At 39.7% G+C, this 18,955-nt stretch overlaps 1 protein-coding gene across 3 annotated transcripts in view; it reads right to left on the reverse strand.

The window, feature by feature from the left end:
* Positions 1–18,955, reverse strand: part of LDAH (lipid droplet associated hydrolase) — a 210,370-nt gene that overhangs the window by 177,958 nt on the left and 13,457 nt on the right. For all 3 annotated transcript variants that reach the window (XM_074988985.1, XM_074988984.1, XM_074988986.1), the window contains exon 3: positions 6,486–6,620. In XM_074988985.1, the coding sequence (XP_074845086.1) occupies positions 6,486–6,620 (135 nt within the window). The remainder of the gene's footprint in view (positions 1–6,485; positions 6,621–18,955) is intronic.

Consider the following 18,955-nt stretch of genomic DNA (forward strand, 5'->3'; position numbering starts at 1 on the left):
TGAATCAGATATTGTATTACCAATAACTACTTTACCTATTTCACCTCTTTGGTGTTCAAGCGGTCTACTTTAGGTTTCAGATTATGAACTCATTAAGGCACATATCATACCTTATTTTATGTTTCTATAGCACCTCACAAATAGTGGGCACTATCACAATTTAATAAACCAATAATAAAGAAGCTAAAGATTTAACATTCAAGTAGAAGTTTTCTGACGTTACAATGCAACACAGAAAAGTATCTGAGGAAGGCAAATTCATTTGGAGTTTGTGGGGAAGAAACACTGAAATTCTATTCATACTCTGGCCTGAGATATGGTATTCCTTACTGCTGATCAAGTCATCAAAAACTTTTGTGGAACGCAATTGCAATGCACAATTCCTTATGTGTGTTTACTTCATTTATACAAATGTATCTGGAGATAAAGACAAGGTTAAAAGCCAAGCACAGTGGAATGTTTCAAGAGAATGAACAAACTTTTAGCATGAATACTTTTGAAGAGACATTTCCTACCATACCTGATGCTGTCTGTACCTTTTATAATTATTTATGTTGCACCTCAGGCATTTCGCATGCAGGAAAAAGGCTGTTCTGCAGCACACACAATGGGTTGGAACTCAGGACTCTGGTTCCCAGCTCTTCCATAGACTTCCAGCATGATGTTGGGTAAGACTTTGGGCAGATCTATACTAGACCTGAAAGTTGATCCTAGATACATACTTCCAGCTATAACAATAGCATAGCTGGAATCAACCTATCTAGGATCAACTTATCTTCCTGTACTCACTAAGGGAGGCAATCAACCTTCCTTACTCCTCGCGATAATGAGGAGCACAGGGGTCGACTGTTGAGTCCCGATAGTTTGATTTCATGTGTCCCCAGGAGACCCATGAAGTCAAACCCCAGAAAATTGACCCTGACCAGGTTGATCTCCCAGCAAGTGTAGCTGGAACCCTCATTGCCCCAGATCCTCATCTGTGAAATGGGGTGGATATCATAACAAAGTAAACAAAAGACCACTGAGCCATTTAAGATGGCAGGTATTCAATTTCCAAATAAATGAATTAATCTCTTATTTTTTCATACCATGAAAGTTCATTTTAAGAAAAAGAATGGAGGAGCAATTTAACTACAAAGAATATTATGAGCCTTAATCTGATCTCAGATAAGTATTACACTACGGAGATGCTCCGGGGTTACAATGTTGTGAGATCTATCTCAGGCTGTACTTCTTGGTAGCAGCACAGACATTTCAAGAGCCAGTTTCTGCCACAACTTATCTATGTGCAGCAATACTTCACTCCTCTAGCAACCCCTCTATTTGCGTATCATTATTTTTAAAAAGGAAGTTTTTTTTAAAAATGTTATGTTATTTAAAAGTTACACTAAATTATCTATACTATTGTTTCCTTGTGAATCATGTCACTCAATTTTTTTTCTTAACTACTCACAAACTTTTCAGATCAAAGATTTTCAATGTATCAAACACTGCACATTTTACTCTATTTTATCCTAAAATGTGTTGCCAGTTATACATCTTTAAAGCACTACCTTCATTTAGTCTCGCTAATAACTCAAAGAACCACTCATTTAATCCCTATGAAAATATGAACTGACATCTATTCTCAGACAGTAGCCTCTGTTTTGACAGCCAGGGCATTGACCAGCAATGCATTTTAAAAAGCCTATTATAGGAAAAGCACTAACTTGCAGTTTAAATAAACTTTCTCAATGCCTAACATGTCACTCTGTGAGCTGCAGAAGATTACATTTCTCAATGAAATGTGACTGGAAATCTCAAAGAAAAGTAAAGCAAATCCCTTTTAATAGTGACATGCTTAAAGAAGCCCTACAAACTTGGACAAATAAACTAATTGTGGGTATACTTTTACTATTTATTTTAAATTAAAGGCACAAATTGCTGTGTCTAAATTACAATCTGTTTGGGTTCATACTTTCGCCCCTTTGTTTCTTACAAATCTGAAATTTAAAATGAAATTAACCAACTGATGTCCAAATATTCACAGATTATAACAACAGTCATCAATAAAATCATAATATATTTCATGTAGCAGACAAAACTGCCAACATAAATAAGTAGTCTGTGTTTATGACGTTATAAAAGAAGCCGTTCATAGGTAGTATGTGTATGACTAACACAAGCACATTAACCATTACAAAAACTATGAGTCAAAGTGTCAATATTAAGCCCAGCAAAGGAAAAAGCAACACCTTAAAGATTCTGCAAACGTTTATACAACATATATAGATTATGTTGATTTTTAAATAGAGTGTCCAAGAAAGTACTCATAAGCGGCTCTCCTTTTCACAACTTAGAACACTTCAGCATCAGGTGCTATGTACAGTGAACAATCACAGCAGTGTTCAGCCCACAAGGACTTTTATAACAGTCTGGCTGGAAGACGAGCAACACTTATTGACTAAAGGGCAAGTCAGATTTTTGGCTAATAGTTTATGCCCAACAGGCTGCTAAAGGTAGAATTATAGTACCAAACTATTAATTCAATTCAAAATTCAGAAATATGTAACTTTAATCAGTTAAAACTCATCATATCTACCTATGAACATGGGACACCGTGCGAACTGACGAGTGCTAAGACTCTTTACTTCAATCCATACCAGGAGGCACGGCTGACAGGAGAAGATTCTTGTACCAGATGCCATATAATAATTTCTTTACCTCAAGCCGCAGCAGGAAATAACAGATTCTTTAACATTCCCTTCACAATCAAATTGCAAAGCAACAAGCACAGCTAAGAACAACTATTTTACCATGGGTGTCTCTTATTCAAAAGTAGAGAATACTGGTGCATCCATGAGCTCTCCTCAGACTATACAGAATACAAACACAGAGAATCAATTTACAAAAGGGACGAGAAAATTACTTACCTTATAGCAACCAGAGGTTCTTCAAGATGTGTGGTCCCTTTCCACTGGATATATGTATGAACTTCACATGCTGGAAGTCACAGAATTTTGAAAGCAGTGTCTATGGATCAGGATGTGTGTCCTTATTCAACTCACGCCTCTGACCTAGGAGCTACAGGGAGGGGCAGACTGACACCTCTTCAGTTCCTTCTCTATCATGAACCAAAAGATGGTCCAAAGCAGAGGCAGAAGAGGCTAGGAAGAATAAAACAGACAAGGACCACACATCTCAAAGAACCTTCAGTCTCTTTTTCAAGTACAGGTCCGTCTGGGTGACTCTGGCAAGCAGTACTCAATGAGGAAGAGGGTGTGAGGACACAGGTGGAAGAGATGAATGAAGGACCACTATTCCAAGGGATACATCAGCCGAGAAATCGTGTCTGGAGTGTGGCCTTGTACCATGAAAAGGAGGAAGATTAGACAGCTGAACCAAACACAGCCTTAGACCCTTTCTGAGTTTCTTTAAGAGGACACAACCCTGACCCCGATCTTTTTCCACGATGGCTACAAATACTCTGGAAGGCTTTGTTCCCTATATGTAAAAGGCCAAGGCCCTCTGACCATCAAGGGGATGGAGTCTCCTTTCTTCTGAGGATGCGTGAATCTTTGGAAAGAACACTTTTTTAATGCTTTGGAATCACAGGTTTAATTACTAGCATAATTAATTTATCCATTACCCTTTCCAAGCGTTGAAATTTGATTTCCTGAACTTCTCTGTATGGATCTTTCAAATGAGAACTGAAAACCAGAGGCTGTTGGTGGTTAAGTAGGAACATGAAAGAGTTCATGGGGAAAAAAGATCCAACCCTTAGTATTTTTGGGCAAACTCTCCTTTTCCTCTCCTTTTGTACAGTATGCCAGTTATCTACCTGCTTTCCTTCCTCCTGCAACATTTATATAGGCTCAAATTCCATTTCTAGCACTTCACTCTCCAAAAACTCAGGGGCCAAGAGGTAACAGTGCCAGAGAGCAGGATCCTTTCCCCCTGTGCATTCAGATTTGTGTTCCTCAGGGGTTTTATCATACACAATGCTGCAAGATGTATGTGGAAGGCTCCTGTAGTAGGTATGAGCAGTGTTCCACGTAAGCTGTGTACTTGGGCAGCAACACCAGGGAGATTCAAATACCGGCTACCTGATTAGCAGAGTGCCTACAGAGTGCCTACGTGTTTTCACCAGCAGCGCGCATCCACACAAATCTCAATGCACATAACAAAATGTATTCTGCATGGGACCGGAAAAAATTAGAGGGAACACTGGGCAAGAGGTGTGAAAGGTCATACATATGAGCACATAACTTGTTCCCAGCAGCCAAACCCTTTTGTGAGGGGCAGAGAAAATTCTGATTCATAGAAGCAACAGCAGCCCCTTTGACCCAGAGTGTATGCAGAGCCTTCAATTCCTTTTGACCAACCAAGGCACCCTACTACTTGAGCCTTACACATTAAATCAGAATTGTCTCAGTAATTTGTAATGAGCTTTACGACCCCTTTGAAAAAGAGAAAACTTAATATAAAACATTATTTTCTGAAAACTGAATGAAGACTGTGAGAAATAGCAGAGACAGTCAGCCATATCCTAGTGTTGAGATAGCAATGTGCTTGCACAGGTGTGTTACACAGCAGAGGAAACACTTTTTTGGCATCCTGACAAATTAATAGAAAACTTCCATTATTCTCAGGTTTCCCACCTCTCTCCATTTTAAATTATGTATGTGTAACGTGGACAGGTAAATATTACACACTTTTGTACTATATACTTGTAGGTACGAGCTGACTGCATTTTCCTCGAGCTGACTCTTTAAGCCATTTTGGTGTGTTATTCACCCTGTAGCACCTCACAGAAACACTCCACAAACGGTTTTTTTAGAGATTCATTCTGGTTCTCTCTTGACTTATTTCATCTTTTCAGGCTTTAAGTTTGCTATTTTGAGATAATGCATTTGCAATTAATTTATGCTATGGTTCACTCCATTTGTTGCAATAAACAAATACAGGAAAGGGGGCAAGCTTCTGATAAAGTAAATTTTGAGTGTTCACCCAACACTGGCCACTATCTGTTTCCCCAACTGGATTCAATTTACGATTATGATAACGAGATAAATCCCAAGGATTTCAGAGGGCTTAGCATTTTCCCTTAGATTTAATAAGAATTTAACTGAATTTGTTGTTACATTCTCAACATGTTATTGCAGGGTAGCTTGCTGCTCTAGTCAAGAAATCCATTTAGTAATACTACATAGAAAAAATTACTAAAAATGTTGGATTTACTAGAAGACTATTTTAAAAAAGCTACCTAAAGAATATTTTAAAATAAACTCTAAAATCATACAGATGACAGGACTTGAACTTCCTGCTCCTAATAAAAAGTTGCATTAAAACCTTGCTTAGCGACATTTAATTAGTTTTTTTCTGCAACTATCCATCAAAAAGGTAGCCATGTTAGTCTGTATCTTCAAGAACAACAAGAATTCCTGTGGCTCCTTATAGACTAACAGATATTTTAGATACAGACTTACAAAATATCTATTAATCTATAAGGTGCCACAGGACTTCTTGTCGTTATCCATTGAAAGTGTTCTAAGCTTTTACTAGCGCCGTGGTGCAGCAGGCATACTAGCAAAAGCAGATCTATACACACACTATGCTATGGCTTGTAGTTAGAAAATGGGGAATTCTCCTCTCCCAGGGCCAAAATGTTAATGTTGGGCTTACAGGTTGACATTTGACCAGACTGATTAATAGCAATTAGACAGAAAACACCACCAGGTTTTGTATTTCACTTTCAACCTTGAAATTACAGAAGCAAACGCTAAGTGTCAAAAGCCCAGATGGAAATGCCAATGGTAAGAAAAGTTACCCTAAATATTTCTGCTCTTAAGTCCTTGATCCTGAAAACTGCTTTGCGCAGGTGTAAATTCAAAAAGAGTTAAGAGAGTAATACAAGACCAAAGACATACTATTTAGTGGTCTGGAGGTAGGCCTGGAGACCTTATCCTCTGTTTGGATGTGGCCACACAACTTCCATGGACTTGGGCTGTGTTACCATGCCCTTTCTGCCCTGCCCCTCCCATTTACCAGGCAGAGGTCTTGTCCCCACACAGACGTTGAAGTGATTTATCTTAAAATTTTTAAATCAACCTAATTACACCAGTGCATATTAATGTACAGACACTTTAATTTTTCTTAAAGACAGAAATATTTCTAGTTACCTTAAATCCATCCCTTGCTTCTTTATGCTAAACGAAAATAAATCTGTTTTAATCTGAACAAAGAGTACTCACACCCCTCATGACAAAAATACTACAATCAGTTGCCGTGAACCCACAGTCTCATGTAGAGGAGTCTAGAGATGATAATAACAACACACTCAGTATTTTCTCCCTCACAAGATTGTTCTGGGACGTGTCTATAGGACACTTGAAAGATGAATAGTACCATAGAAGTGTGAAGTGACACTGTTAAGAAACATGGGTTTTGCAGCCAAATCATCACTATGGTAAAATCTGTATATGTTACAAATCACAGTACAGTACCTTCCGTCATTCCCATGCCATGAGGGGGCTTGCAGTGGCCAGCGTGGCTCACAACCCAAACTGGATACTGCTGGTTTAGTCCATGGTACAATGCCCGTACAAAGGTCCTGTAATAACCTGCCAGTCCTGGGTTACCTGACAAGAGAAACACAGAAACCTGTTTATGGTGACCTTACACAAACTGATGAACTACAATGCAGTTCTATGAAAAACAAACATTCGTTGTGTTTTGTACTGCTGATATTTTATACTTATTTATGCCATATCTCGCTATAGTAAAGAAGTGATTAAATTCTTCTGACAATGGGTATTGTATATTTTGACAAACTCAAACTCAGAGTAATTGCAATAAAAAGTGCATTACTATCCACCCACAGCAATAACTTCTTCCACTGAAGTTCAAGCTGCCTTCCCTGGCTATCCTGTTGAATTCAGTTAATTGTGTCCGAAAATGCATATCAATTATACTCACCTTATGTATTAACAAATATCAATGACAATATAAAGTTAGTTCTGGAGAAACTCATGGATGAGCACTGAATGAAAACATTGCAATGATTTTCTCCACATCATATTGGTGTAGATACGAGATACTCTTCCATTCTCTGAAACTTGATAACATTCCTTCATCTCTTTAAAAGCTGATTTGTGTCACACAGGGAATATGAAGGCATTTCTGAGTCCAATAGAAGAATATTACATTCTTCTACCATGTCCACTCTGGCAGCTCATTAGATTGCATGAAATCTGTTGTGCATGCAACCTCAACTTTGGTATTTCCTGCCTTTTGAATGATTAATTTTGCAACCATTGTGTTATATTAACATAATCCTTTCCTATGAAGGGTTATGTTATTTGAATGAATGTAGCTGCACAGAAATGGCAATGCAGCACCTCCTTGTCTGTAAATTAGAACCAGCTTTTAGGTATATTTCAAGATATAAAAATTATCACCAATATGCATTTAAAAAACAGGCTGTTGTTTTCAAATGACTCCAAGGGATGGAGTCCCATTGAAACAATATGACTTAGATGCCTAACTCCCTCGGGTGCCTTTGAAAATTCCATTCACAATATTTATTGTTTTTAGGGACATATCATAAAATCCATGCTCAACATTTACTAATTCCATTTTTCAGGCTAAACCCTCAGACACTGGTGACTGAAAAGTTCAGAATGCAGTCCATGAAAAAGGTGCAAATTGCATTAGTAAATCAAGAGTATATCAGTAAGTTTCTTCAGCAGCACTTGAAGTGTGGACGTTATCCGCAGAACACCATTTAGAGATTCACTTCATGCAAAAATTGTACAGCACTAACTATACCTGCACAGTTATATCAGTATAGCCCTATTTGCATAGGTGCAGTTATGCTAGTATTAAGGTGCTGGAAGGGAAATAATCCTGGCAAAAGGCTCCTTTACATCAGCGTAACTGTGTCCACAAGAAGGGCTGTGCCAATACAATTATTTTGATAAAAATACCCACACCCCTAAGCAAAGCAGTTATACAGGTACAAAAATTGTGCGTAGATAAGATCTATGTTTATTCCACCTCTTCTTTCTGTGCTGCGTACTTTCATTTATTTTAAATCTCTCACATTTGCCCTTTTTATTCTTCCAGACTTAAAAGTAAATACAGTGCCCTGAAAAGAGGTGTTCACTAGAAAACATGTTGAATGTGCACTTCCCTCACTTAGCTACTAGTCAGTTCCTTCTGTTAGGTCTGAATGAGATTTAATAGAATTACTACTCAAAAACAGACTTTAATCTTATAACTACTTCATGTGCCAAGCGCATGATGTTCATTGTCAAAATTACAATGCAAATAGATAAAATATTGTTTATATTAGTACCTGTGTAAAAAATAATTAGGAAAAGTTAAAAGTAAGTTCATTTCTAAACATCTAGGTTCTATACAACTGAACTACACTGTGTATACCAAGTAACTTCAAAAATTGGACATCTGATTAAGCTATTAATGAGAACATAAAACCATTTTCTACCATAGAAATAAATATTTTCTACCACAGAAATTCTTCACATACAGAGGTGGAAAGACACTGAAAAGAACACTAGGCACCACCTGATAAACATCTTGACCTCACATAACAAAAAAGGAAGACTGTCTTTCAGCAAGATGGAAGATGAAAGTACCTACACAAAGATCTTGTGTATCTAGTCACTGAGAAATGTTCCAGCATTATACTTCAACTCTGAAACATAACACATTAAGGTGTTTTATGGTCAAGGAATCCAGTTAACCTCAAAGCAGATATTTTCCTCTCTTAATGCTGCCAATATCCATTTTCAACCCGTTTTTATTTTCATTATTAACTCAAAAATAACCAAAGAGAAAAAAAATCTTACAATGTCAAGAGCTTTTACACACACTCTTCCATTATCAGTTAGGCCAGCATTCTCATGCTTCAGTTATCAGCTGAAGAACAGTGAAAGTTTGCAGTGTTTACAGGGTACTTGTCAGAAGCTTTGTGTTAAATCCTCTATGTAGCTCAGGGTACCTGTAACTAATGTCTTTCTGAAACAAAGGAAATTTGTGTCCTCTGATAAATGGACTCCCTCTCTGTATCACTCCCCACCTGAAGATTATTTACACAGGGAAGAGAGATAAGACTCATAAAAGCAGGCAAGTGTGCCCCACCTTGAACCCTCAAAAGCATCTGCTCAGGATAAAAGAAATATTGTGCAGTCAATTGTTAAAAGAGCTACTGATATTTAAATGTGTCTTAAAAAGGTAGCAATAAGAACCACTGCCACAAAATGAGCATCTTAATAATAGTAATCAATAGCATGTCCAGAATTTAACCAACAAAAAAGCAGCGTAGGGAAAAGTCCACAGTGAACTGAATAGTTACATTTTGCTTACTGAATTTTCATTTCCAAATGCGTTACTGCAGATTTGCAGCAGTGTAACTGACAGCAAAGTACACCACACCTGCAACCAGGGCTGGCATTAAACTGGTTGGAACCCAGCACACAAGACCTTGCCCCATCACCTGGGGATCAGGCTTCAGCTTCAGCCCTGGGCAGCAAGATTCAGGTTACATACCCCAGTCCCCATTTGGGGGATAAAAAAGTTTGCGCTTTGGTCTCAACCTCCCTGCCCAGGGTGATGGAGTTGAATGGGCTCCTATGATTGCCAACTCTGGCTGAAGCTATTCTTGGAGATCCCCACCTGCACCCCAAATGTAATGTTATTTTCTTAAAATTCTATTGAAATCTCCAGGATTGCTTTCAATAGTCACTGGGAGATATCTGCTAACTCTGGGAGACTCCAGGCCAGTCTTGGATGGTTGGCAACCCTAGAGCTCAGGCTTCAGTCCCCCTTCTTGGGGTCATGTAGCAATTTTTATTACGAGAAGGGTCATGGTGCAAATGAAATTGGAGAACCCCTGACCTATTTCAAACCTCTACACCCCAGTATGATGATCAGCATCTTTGCACAGTTACATTTAAAGGACTAAAAAGGTTTCTGTCAGGAAAGGGCTTTTTGAGGATGGGGGTGTATTGTTTTTAGTGCAAAAGGAACATAAGAAAAGAATTTCCACGCATCGCTATTACAAAGATAACAAACATTTCCTAGACATGCTTATCAGACCAATGAAAGGCAGCAGGTTTTAGTCTGTGCCTTGGTTTGTGACCAAAATATGCAGTTTTAGGAGCTCTTCTATTGCAACCAAAATATTACTGAACAATTTAAATTTTATTTACCTTGGGAGATGAACTGCCAAATTTATCAGAAAGGTAAATATCCCTGGAGCAATGTACTACTGCTCATTTGTCCAGTCTACATATTTCCCAATAGTATCAAAATGAAAACCATGGTGCATCTCTCTATTTCTTTATCCCAGCAAGTAACTGTTGAAAAATGGAAACTCTGAGTGAATGTAATACTGTATCAGCTTTCACCATTCGAAAGGTACTCAAGTTTATTTGAGCAACACATCATTTCTCAGCTACCTCAGGGCAGCCAAATCATTCATGTATGGTAGTAGTTTCGAGTTCCAAAGATTAATCGATACCAAGTAGTATATATTAAGCAGATGTCCTCAACTGTGCCTTCTTTGTTATGGTTCTTATTTTCAAAAATATTAAACCAACTATTGACAAAGCACAAGCACAACAAAAAAAATTTTTTTTCCTTTGGATGAGACTGCAACTTTGGTTGATAAAGGCGACTGTGTTCACAGGAATACTTAGCTTCCATAAGATATTTCACTTTTACAGCAAGGCATTTTGAGGTAATAAATCCTATCTGGGATGGTTTAGGTAGGGTTGATCCTGCTTTAGGCAGGGGGCTGGACTTGACCTCCTGTGGTCCCTTCCAGCCCTAGGATGCTATGAAAGCGAGGAATCATGAAAACTGACGAGGCAGTGCTGCTCACTGAGTAGCAGACGAGGCACTCTGTGTCATTTGCTCCCAGTCAAATTTCTTATTTCCACAAAATTAGAGGGTGGCTTGTCTTCATGCAGATATTAGCTTAGTAGATAATGTTTACACCTGCAAGGCAACAGGGCAAAGACCGGGCTTTCAACATTCAGGGACAGAAGACCACATGCATGAGGAAGCATGATATGAGTCAACTACAGGCTGAGAGACTACTTGCCATGATCTTAGCCACATGGCCATGAATATTTAAACCCCTTCTCAAACTGCTTTGATTTGTTTTGTTCTGTCTTTTACTTTGTGCTGCCCCTGGAGTAGTCAGGTGTCCTTAGGTTGTGGAAAAACAGGTGTGAAGCCTGATGTGTTTCTGAGCTACTCAGTGAGCAGCACTGCCTACCCAGTTTTCATGGTCCCTCACTCAAGCTGCTTCCCTTTTATCACATGTACACTTATTCCTTAGCTCCCAAGCAAAACAGAACATGACACAAATATACAGCAGGTGGTGACTTTCACACTGCCCTCTCACTCCTCTGTCACCTCATCCTCCGAGTTTCCCATGACTTCCTGTTCCTCCCAGATATATATATCAATCCACACAACTACTGAGCCAAAGATCTCATTATGCCAGACTGGTGGCTGTAATCTCAAACAAAAAACGCAGCAGCATCTTAGATTTCAAATAGGAAAATTGCAAGTTAATTCATTTCAAGGAAAAACATTTATACGAAGATTTATTAAACCTATGTTTTCTTTATTCTTGTGTCCATAAAAGAGTATCTGCCCTGAGCTAGGTCTTCAGGTGGTATAAATCAGTGTATCTCCCTTGAATGTTGTGTTTACACCTCACAGGGATCTGGTCCTATATCATTTAAAATACATAGTACAATTTAATCTGACCATCTGGTTTTTAAGTGCTTACATATTAAGTCATTCAAGGGTCCTTTGACATTGTCGTTTCTGCAGTCTTGCTTAATGAACCTTTTGCTGTATGAAGAGATGTAATTACATGTTCTGAATTGTTTACTTGCTCAGAGAGCAAAAGAAAAAGGTGAAAAAGCTTAACTCATAGGAAGTTGTGGGAGCCACACTGAGACAACTGCATCCCGCTAAACTTTTATTCTGCCCATTTGTCACTCTGATAGCTTGAGCTTAACATTTTTCTGCCTGTAATAAATATGAATTGGGAATACTGCACAAGTTTCATAAGGAATCAATTTTTTAACAAATGTACATACCATGACTTGCTGTGTTTGGGTGAATTTCAAATCTGGGTGAGAAGGAGTTGGAATTGGAAGTAATTACTGAAATATGACGTTGCACTTGATAAATGTAACTCACCTCTGTAGTACTGCTTACCAATGTCTAAAGTTTCACAGAGGCCCATCTGGGATGTCGGACTTCACTTATCTCTAGCCTATATTGGCATATGCTTTTACTCATACATGGAAAATCAGGTTGCACTGTCTCATTGTCATTTCGAGCCCTCCATCTTTGGAATTGATGGCTTAGCTGGTTTGATTCAGGCATGTTAGGCTGGCAACAAAATGTCTTACAAGGTGGTAGAGACCTAATTCATCCTACAGATGGAATTTAAAGATGTAGGCTGCCCACTGTTCTGTGATTATTTTGCCATGTGGGTTCCCTGTGCCTCTGCACAGACAAAATAGTCTGATTCTTATGGCTATCTGGAGAAAAATATCAACATGTTGAGTGTGTAGGAGAGGAACATAAGAATGGTCACACTGGGTCAGACCAAAGGTCCTTCTAGTCCAGTATCCTGTGTACCTCCTAATGCCCCACAGGGAGTGAACAGAATAGATAATCACCAGAGTGACAGCTGTCATCCATTTCCAGCCTCTGACAAGCAGAGGCTAGGGATACCATTCTTACCTATCCTGGCTAAAATCCACTGATAGACCCAACCTCCATGAATGTATCTAGTTCTTTTCTGAACTCTGTTAAAGTCTTGGTCTTCACAACCCCCTCTGGCAAGTAGTTCAGACCTCCTAGGCACTGTGTGAAGGAAGATTTTGTAAATTTAAACTTGTTACCTATTAATTTAATTTGGTGATTCCTAGTTCTTTTGCTATGGGAACAAGTAAATAACTTTTCTTTATTCATTTTCCACATCAGTTATGATTTTATATACCTCTATCATACCCTATTTTATTCTCCCTTCTTCTAAGCTGAAAAGTCCTAGTCTTTTTAATCTTTCTTCATATGACACCCATTCCAAGGAAAAAGTAGTAGGATTTGTAGTATGATGTCAGGGACATCATAAACTGTGTTTACAGCAGATGCCTGGCAGAATCTCTCTGAGTTTTCTGCTTGTCTGTAAAGGTGGATAAGTGACTAAGTGCAAATTACAGGTTAGCTCCCCCATTTAGCTCTCCCAGGTTAGCTCCATAGTTCTGATGGGCCAAAGTAAAGCCTGATGTGTACGTTTCTGCATAAAATACTTGCAGTTGCCTGCAGTTCAGCTGTGATTAATGGAAAGAATTAGAGAGAGAGATCTTCATGCCCTGGTATGTGCACACAGGTAAGAAATTAAAGTTAATTGACAACAGCTAATTATGATTATTTGTATAAATATATATTTGATATAACTTATTTGCAGATCATTGGCCCAACATGTCATGGAAATCTGTATGTTTCCCTTTAAGGTCTGACAGTTGTTTGAGGTGTGTGTGTCAGTCTTCTTAAGTCATTCTCATGCATGAGAACATCATTGTATTCTGTATACACTCTGTTTAAATTCATCTGACATCTGTGTGGGCTGCTTCCTATGCATGAACACAGGCAAGTTACATTTCTGCCTTCCTTGGTTGCTGGACTGCAGCCAAGGGCAAATTAAGTGTCTGTAAGCAGGCAAGTTGTCACTGTGATACCTCAAGTCAGAATTGGAAGCCACTGCAGCCCTGGAAGGGGGCAACTGGAATCTGTGCAACAGAAAAGAAATCGGTGGGTTCCTGCTGTGCGTCTCAGATTTAAACTATCATATACCATTGCTCACTTCAAAGCACTGTTCAGCATTTTGATTTTGATCAAAACAATTGTCACATGAACCTTGTTGCAGAAGTTCTTAATTCCGAAACTGGAATATTTCTAAAATCTTGGGCAATTGTGGATTATATCCTAGAAGTTCTAGAACTCTTAGTAAATCCACTGCTGCCTGTGTATCTCCCTTCATTCATCCATAGAGCTTCTCTCATTCTCTGTGCTCTCTTCACACTTCTCTGTGGCCTTGTGTCTATAGGCATCTCCAAACTAAATTGAGACAGTGGTCTAGCTACCACACGTATCTTCATCTCCAAGGGTGCCCAATACCAGCTGCTTAAGGAGAAGTGCAATAAACTTAATAGTTGGCAGTTATGGAATAACACCTGTGACAGGGTGTTAGGTGTAGCACGCAGGCTATTGAGGGTACTATAGCACAGAGATGGCTTCAGGTTCAAGTGGGAGTAGTATTGTTTGTTTATTATGAGAGATTTTACTTCTCCAGGAATGACTACGGAGTGCTATTATATATACTACCATACCCATGGGAGAGCAGTGCAACACACAGGTACATGAGAAGGAAAGGACAAGTTGCACCAGATTTACCCTAGCATAACCCCTTCTTTTTTATTTGGTGCAATTGCATTTGGAATCTTGTGTCCAGTTCTGGTGTCCACAGTTCAAGAAGGATGTTGATAAACTGGAGAGGATTCAGAGAAGAGTTATGATGATAATAAAGAACTGGGAAAGGACTGGCTTTATAGTAATAGAGCTAAGGAGCTGAATCCGTTTAGCTTAACAGAGATTGGGTTAAGGGTAGACTTGATCACAACCCACAAGTACCTGCATGGGGAACAAATATTGAATAACGGGCTTCTCAGTCTATCAGAGGAAGTTATAGCACGATCCCAGAGCTGGAAGTTGAAGCTAGACAAATTCAAGCTGGAAATAAAGATTTCTGTCCATGAGTGTTCCTTGGCTGGAGCATCCACAGAGAAAAATTAGGGGGTGCTCAGCACCCTCCAGCAGCCAATCTCCCCCTTTCCCCCAGCATCTCTCACTCACCAGTGGCCCCTCCGACTAACTCTGTCCCCTGCCTCCCACTCACTGTGAAACAGCTGGGGAGGGTGGGAGGAAGCAGAGAGGAGGCAGGGTGGAAGGCTGGTGGAAGAAGTGGAATGGAGGCATGCCAGAGGCAGAACGGGGATAGGAAGAGGTAGTGTGAAGGGAGGGAGGAAGGGGTGGAGTGGGGGCACAGCCAGGGCAGAGGTGAGGTTGTAAGCACCTCCCAGCTAGAGGGGCAGTTAGTGCACTAGGCCTACAATTCTTGTTGCTAGTGGCATACACTTACATTTAGCCATGTTAAAATGTGTATCATTAGCTTGAACCCAGTTTATTGAGCAACCCAGATTGCTCTGAACTAGTAATCTGCCCTCTTCACTATCTATCACCTCCCACATATTTGTGTGACCTGCAAATTTAACCAGTGATAATTTTATCTTTAAATTCACGTAATTAATAAAAATGTTAAATAGCACACAATCAAGAACCGCTATGTGACCCCACTAGAAATACACCTGTTTGATGGCGATTCGTTGCCCACGATTACTTTTCAAGAGCTATCAGTTACCTAGCTTTAATATTCACCTCAGCAATGGTGTATCTTTATAAATATGAAGTGCTACTGCTTGGGAGCAGAAGGAAGAATTACCTGGCTTTTATTCTTCTCTTCCCTCTGATTCCCTTTGTTCATAAGTTTGTAAAATTCAGTCATTTGCAAATGCTTCTCAGTTAACATGGGAGTCAACAAGATGCTATCTGCACTGTATATGTCACAATAGCAGAGAATTGTGTCCTTAATAACTATTTCCCTCAACTTATAATGGTGGGAAAGGAGGAAGTTATTTTGCTCTCTATGGGGTATTTCACCTGCATGAATACCCTGCTCATTAACTTGAAATGCTGGCCTGTGCTGAGTTATCCGTTCCCTTTGGTTGTTTCATTTAAGTCAAAAGTATCAAAATTGACAGAGAACTGTGGGGGTTCTTTTCCCCTTGTCAACCAGTCCCTTTAGCTTGTGCCTCCATAGTGTTAGTAAGGACACCTTCTGTTTAAAGTGCACCAGATAAGAAGAGCTACATTCTCATTTCAGCAAGACCACAAGGGCTAATGGACTACATTTACCCCAACTTTAAGTTCCACAAACAACAGGAAGTCTACTTAGGGGCACATAAGATGGTCTCAACCTCCCTGGGGACCCATAGTGGGTCACAAGTTAGGTTTAGCATCCATTGGCATGATTGTCCTGGAACCCTGGGTGGAAACCAAACTGAAGCCAACCTTCTCTGACAGAGGCCATGAGGAATGGTGGAGCTGGGCACTCACTGCCCTCCTATGGGATGCTGGTGGCCCACCGACCTGCTAGGTTTCTCCTACTGTGCTTCAAGGCAAGTACTGCAAGTGCTTCAAGCACTAAGGTCTCTAGGATCCAGCATCAGATTGGCCCCCTCTATGCCAGCTGTTTCGAAAAACCCCACTCCTCCCAGGGCACCAGACCCTTCATGACTTACTCTTCCTCACTTGCCAGAGAACCTCCCTGCTCCTTGCGAGTCGTCATAGACCTCCACACAGCACAAGAGATTAATTCTTAATTAAAATCATACTGCCCTCTGCTGATCTATGACTGCTCAGCCAAGGAATCACAGCAGAAATACCCATGCCCCTGAACACTATTGTGTGTAGAATACCCTTGCCAGCCCATAGCAGACTTCTCTGAGTATGAAACCACCAGCAAAAGACACCAGAAGGAAAGAAAATGAAAGGACAGAGTCAGCCATGTTCAGGACTAAGTCAGCCACATTTAATAATGGAAGTCTCAGCATTGAGTCAATCATGAAAGATGAATCTGCGGTTAGAGTACTGATGTGGAAGACCTGCATTAAATTCTTTTCTCCGCCACCAACTTCCTGAATAACATTCGGAAAGTCATTTAATCTCACAGTGCCTCTCTTCTCCAGGTGTAAAATGGGAGTAATTCCTTCCTCAGAGGGCTGTTGTGAGCATAAGTACATTAAAGTTTGTGAGGCTCTTGGATATCACATTAAGGGTCAGTACTCAGAGTAAATACAGAGAGCACAGTGCTGAGAGATCAGATAGCACAGGCCCACATAAAAACAAGCTGTTTCCTTTGGCTGACTAAAATGTAAGGCCAAACACATAAAAACCTGAAAAGAACAGGACATGATGTTTAAATAACTTAGAGATGCTCTGTGTTTACAGGGTAAAAATAAAAACTGCAACTGGACTCACATAGATTTTGCCCGAGAATCTCAAAATCCCTTTACAAATATTATTTAACTCAGCCACAAAGATGAACTATTATGTTTATTGCACAGACTGAGGAGTCAAAGCACAAAAGGCTATGATTAGTTATTTTTATTGTCATTGTATCTGGAGTGGTTCACACAGAAAACTATCCAAAGATCTTCTGCTACTACTTCTACTACAAATCAGACAATACCCTATACTTCAGCTTCATGAGAACATGAGTGATTGTCCAATCTTGGAATGAGCACTGCAGGTGGCTTTGGAGGATGGGAGAGATGATGTGTCACTATTTTATTTTATTGGGGAAATTATGTTTTTATTTTTAAATTGTTACAGAACATTATTATTTATAACTTCAATACCACACTTTAGAATTGGGGAATAGATTAGCTTGATTTGCAAAAAGAGCTTTTTTAAAGGCACAACATAAATAAAGGAAGGTAGAGTCCTTTATTCATTCTGCTACCTTCAAGCCTCCTTACACTCCACTGGTAATGTCCAAAAGCAGACTTTCACAAAGTACCATGATAACCCAAAGAGTTGGATTAATTTCATGTACACCACCTATGACTGCTTGCACCCCATGCAGTGCACTCTAGTAATGACCTTCTCTTTGTCCACAGCAAAAAAAAAAAAAAATGTTTTCCAAAACAATAAAACATATTTATGCCAATCTTTCAAACAGCTCCATCTTCTGGCATAGCCATTCAACTCTACATTCAAAAATCATGACTTGCTTATTATCAGTTGTTAATGCTGTTTGGTATGCAATAAAAAGTGTCTGCAAAAACATGTGGTGACAACTGTGAACAATAACCACATCTGACTATCAGTGCTTCTGTAGAAATCTGTGAAGGGAAGAGAAACTCGCTTTCTTCTCTCAGCAAGAGGGCTGATTATGCAGACAGTTGTCAGAACAACAAAAGCTCAAGAAAAAATATTTAGATAACTCCTGAATAGCATGAAAGGGCTATTTTGCCACCTTTACTCACCTTGGTTACCATTCAGTTTTCTATGGCCCTCGATGATGAAAAATACTTAAGCGTATGCTTAACTTTAGTAATATGAGACAAACCATTTTAAAGTCAATGGAATTACTCATATGTTTAAGATTAGGTACATGCTTAAATGCCTTGCTGAATCAGGGAGGAAAGGGGCCTCATTCAAAGTGTACTAAAGACTAATTGGAGTCTTTCTATTGGCTACAAAAGGCTCTGGATCATGCCTGAGGTGAGCATCCAAGTGAAATCCAGAGGACAAGTGTGGAGAGATACTACTCAGCCATAAGTAATGGTGGCAGACTATAGCCCAGCAGTGTCCAGCAGGAATTCAAAGATAACCACACTTGTGGTTGTCATCTTTCTATATTCCCACTTTCCTCCCCACCCCTGCTCTAAATAAATGCCCTCCTCCCAGAGCCAGGCATCCCCAGCACCTCCATTTGAATTCAATGCTGGCAATTCACCAGAGCCGCCATGGCTGCCACCGGAGCTGCCACACGCTTCTCCCACCCAGCGGTGGAGCTCATGTGCAGAGCAGGCAGACGGCACTCCCTACATGCAGCTCTCAACAGAAGCCATATTTAAAGGCTCAGAGCTGTATTTGCCACAAGACAGTGTCCTATTCACCATATGAGGTGAATGGTGAATGCATCGGATGCCCCTGCTCTAGCCCTAAACTATTAAAATTAGAGCCTGTCTTCACTACATGTCGCATTGATTAATTCAGCAGGGGTCTCTTT

Source organism: Carettochelys insculpta, chromosome 3 (genome assembly GCF_033958435.1).
Source record: "Carettochelys insculpta isolate YL-2023 chromosome 3, ASM3395843v1, whole genome shotgun sequence".
NCBI classification, from domain to species: Eukaryota; Metazoa; Chordata; order Testudines; family Carettochelyidae; genus Carettochelys; species Carettochelys insculpta.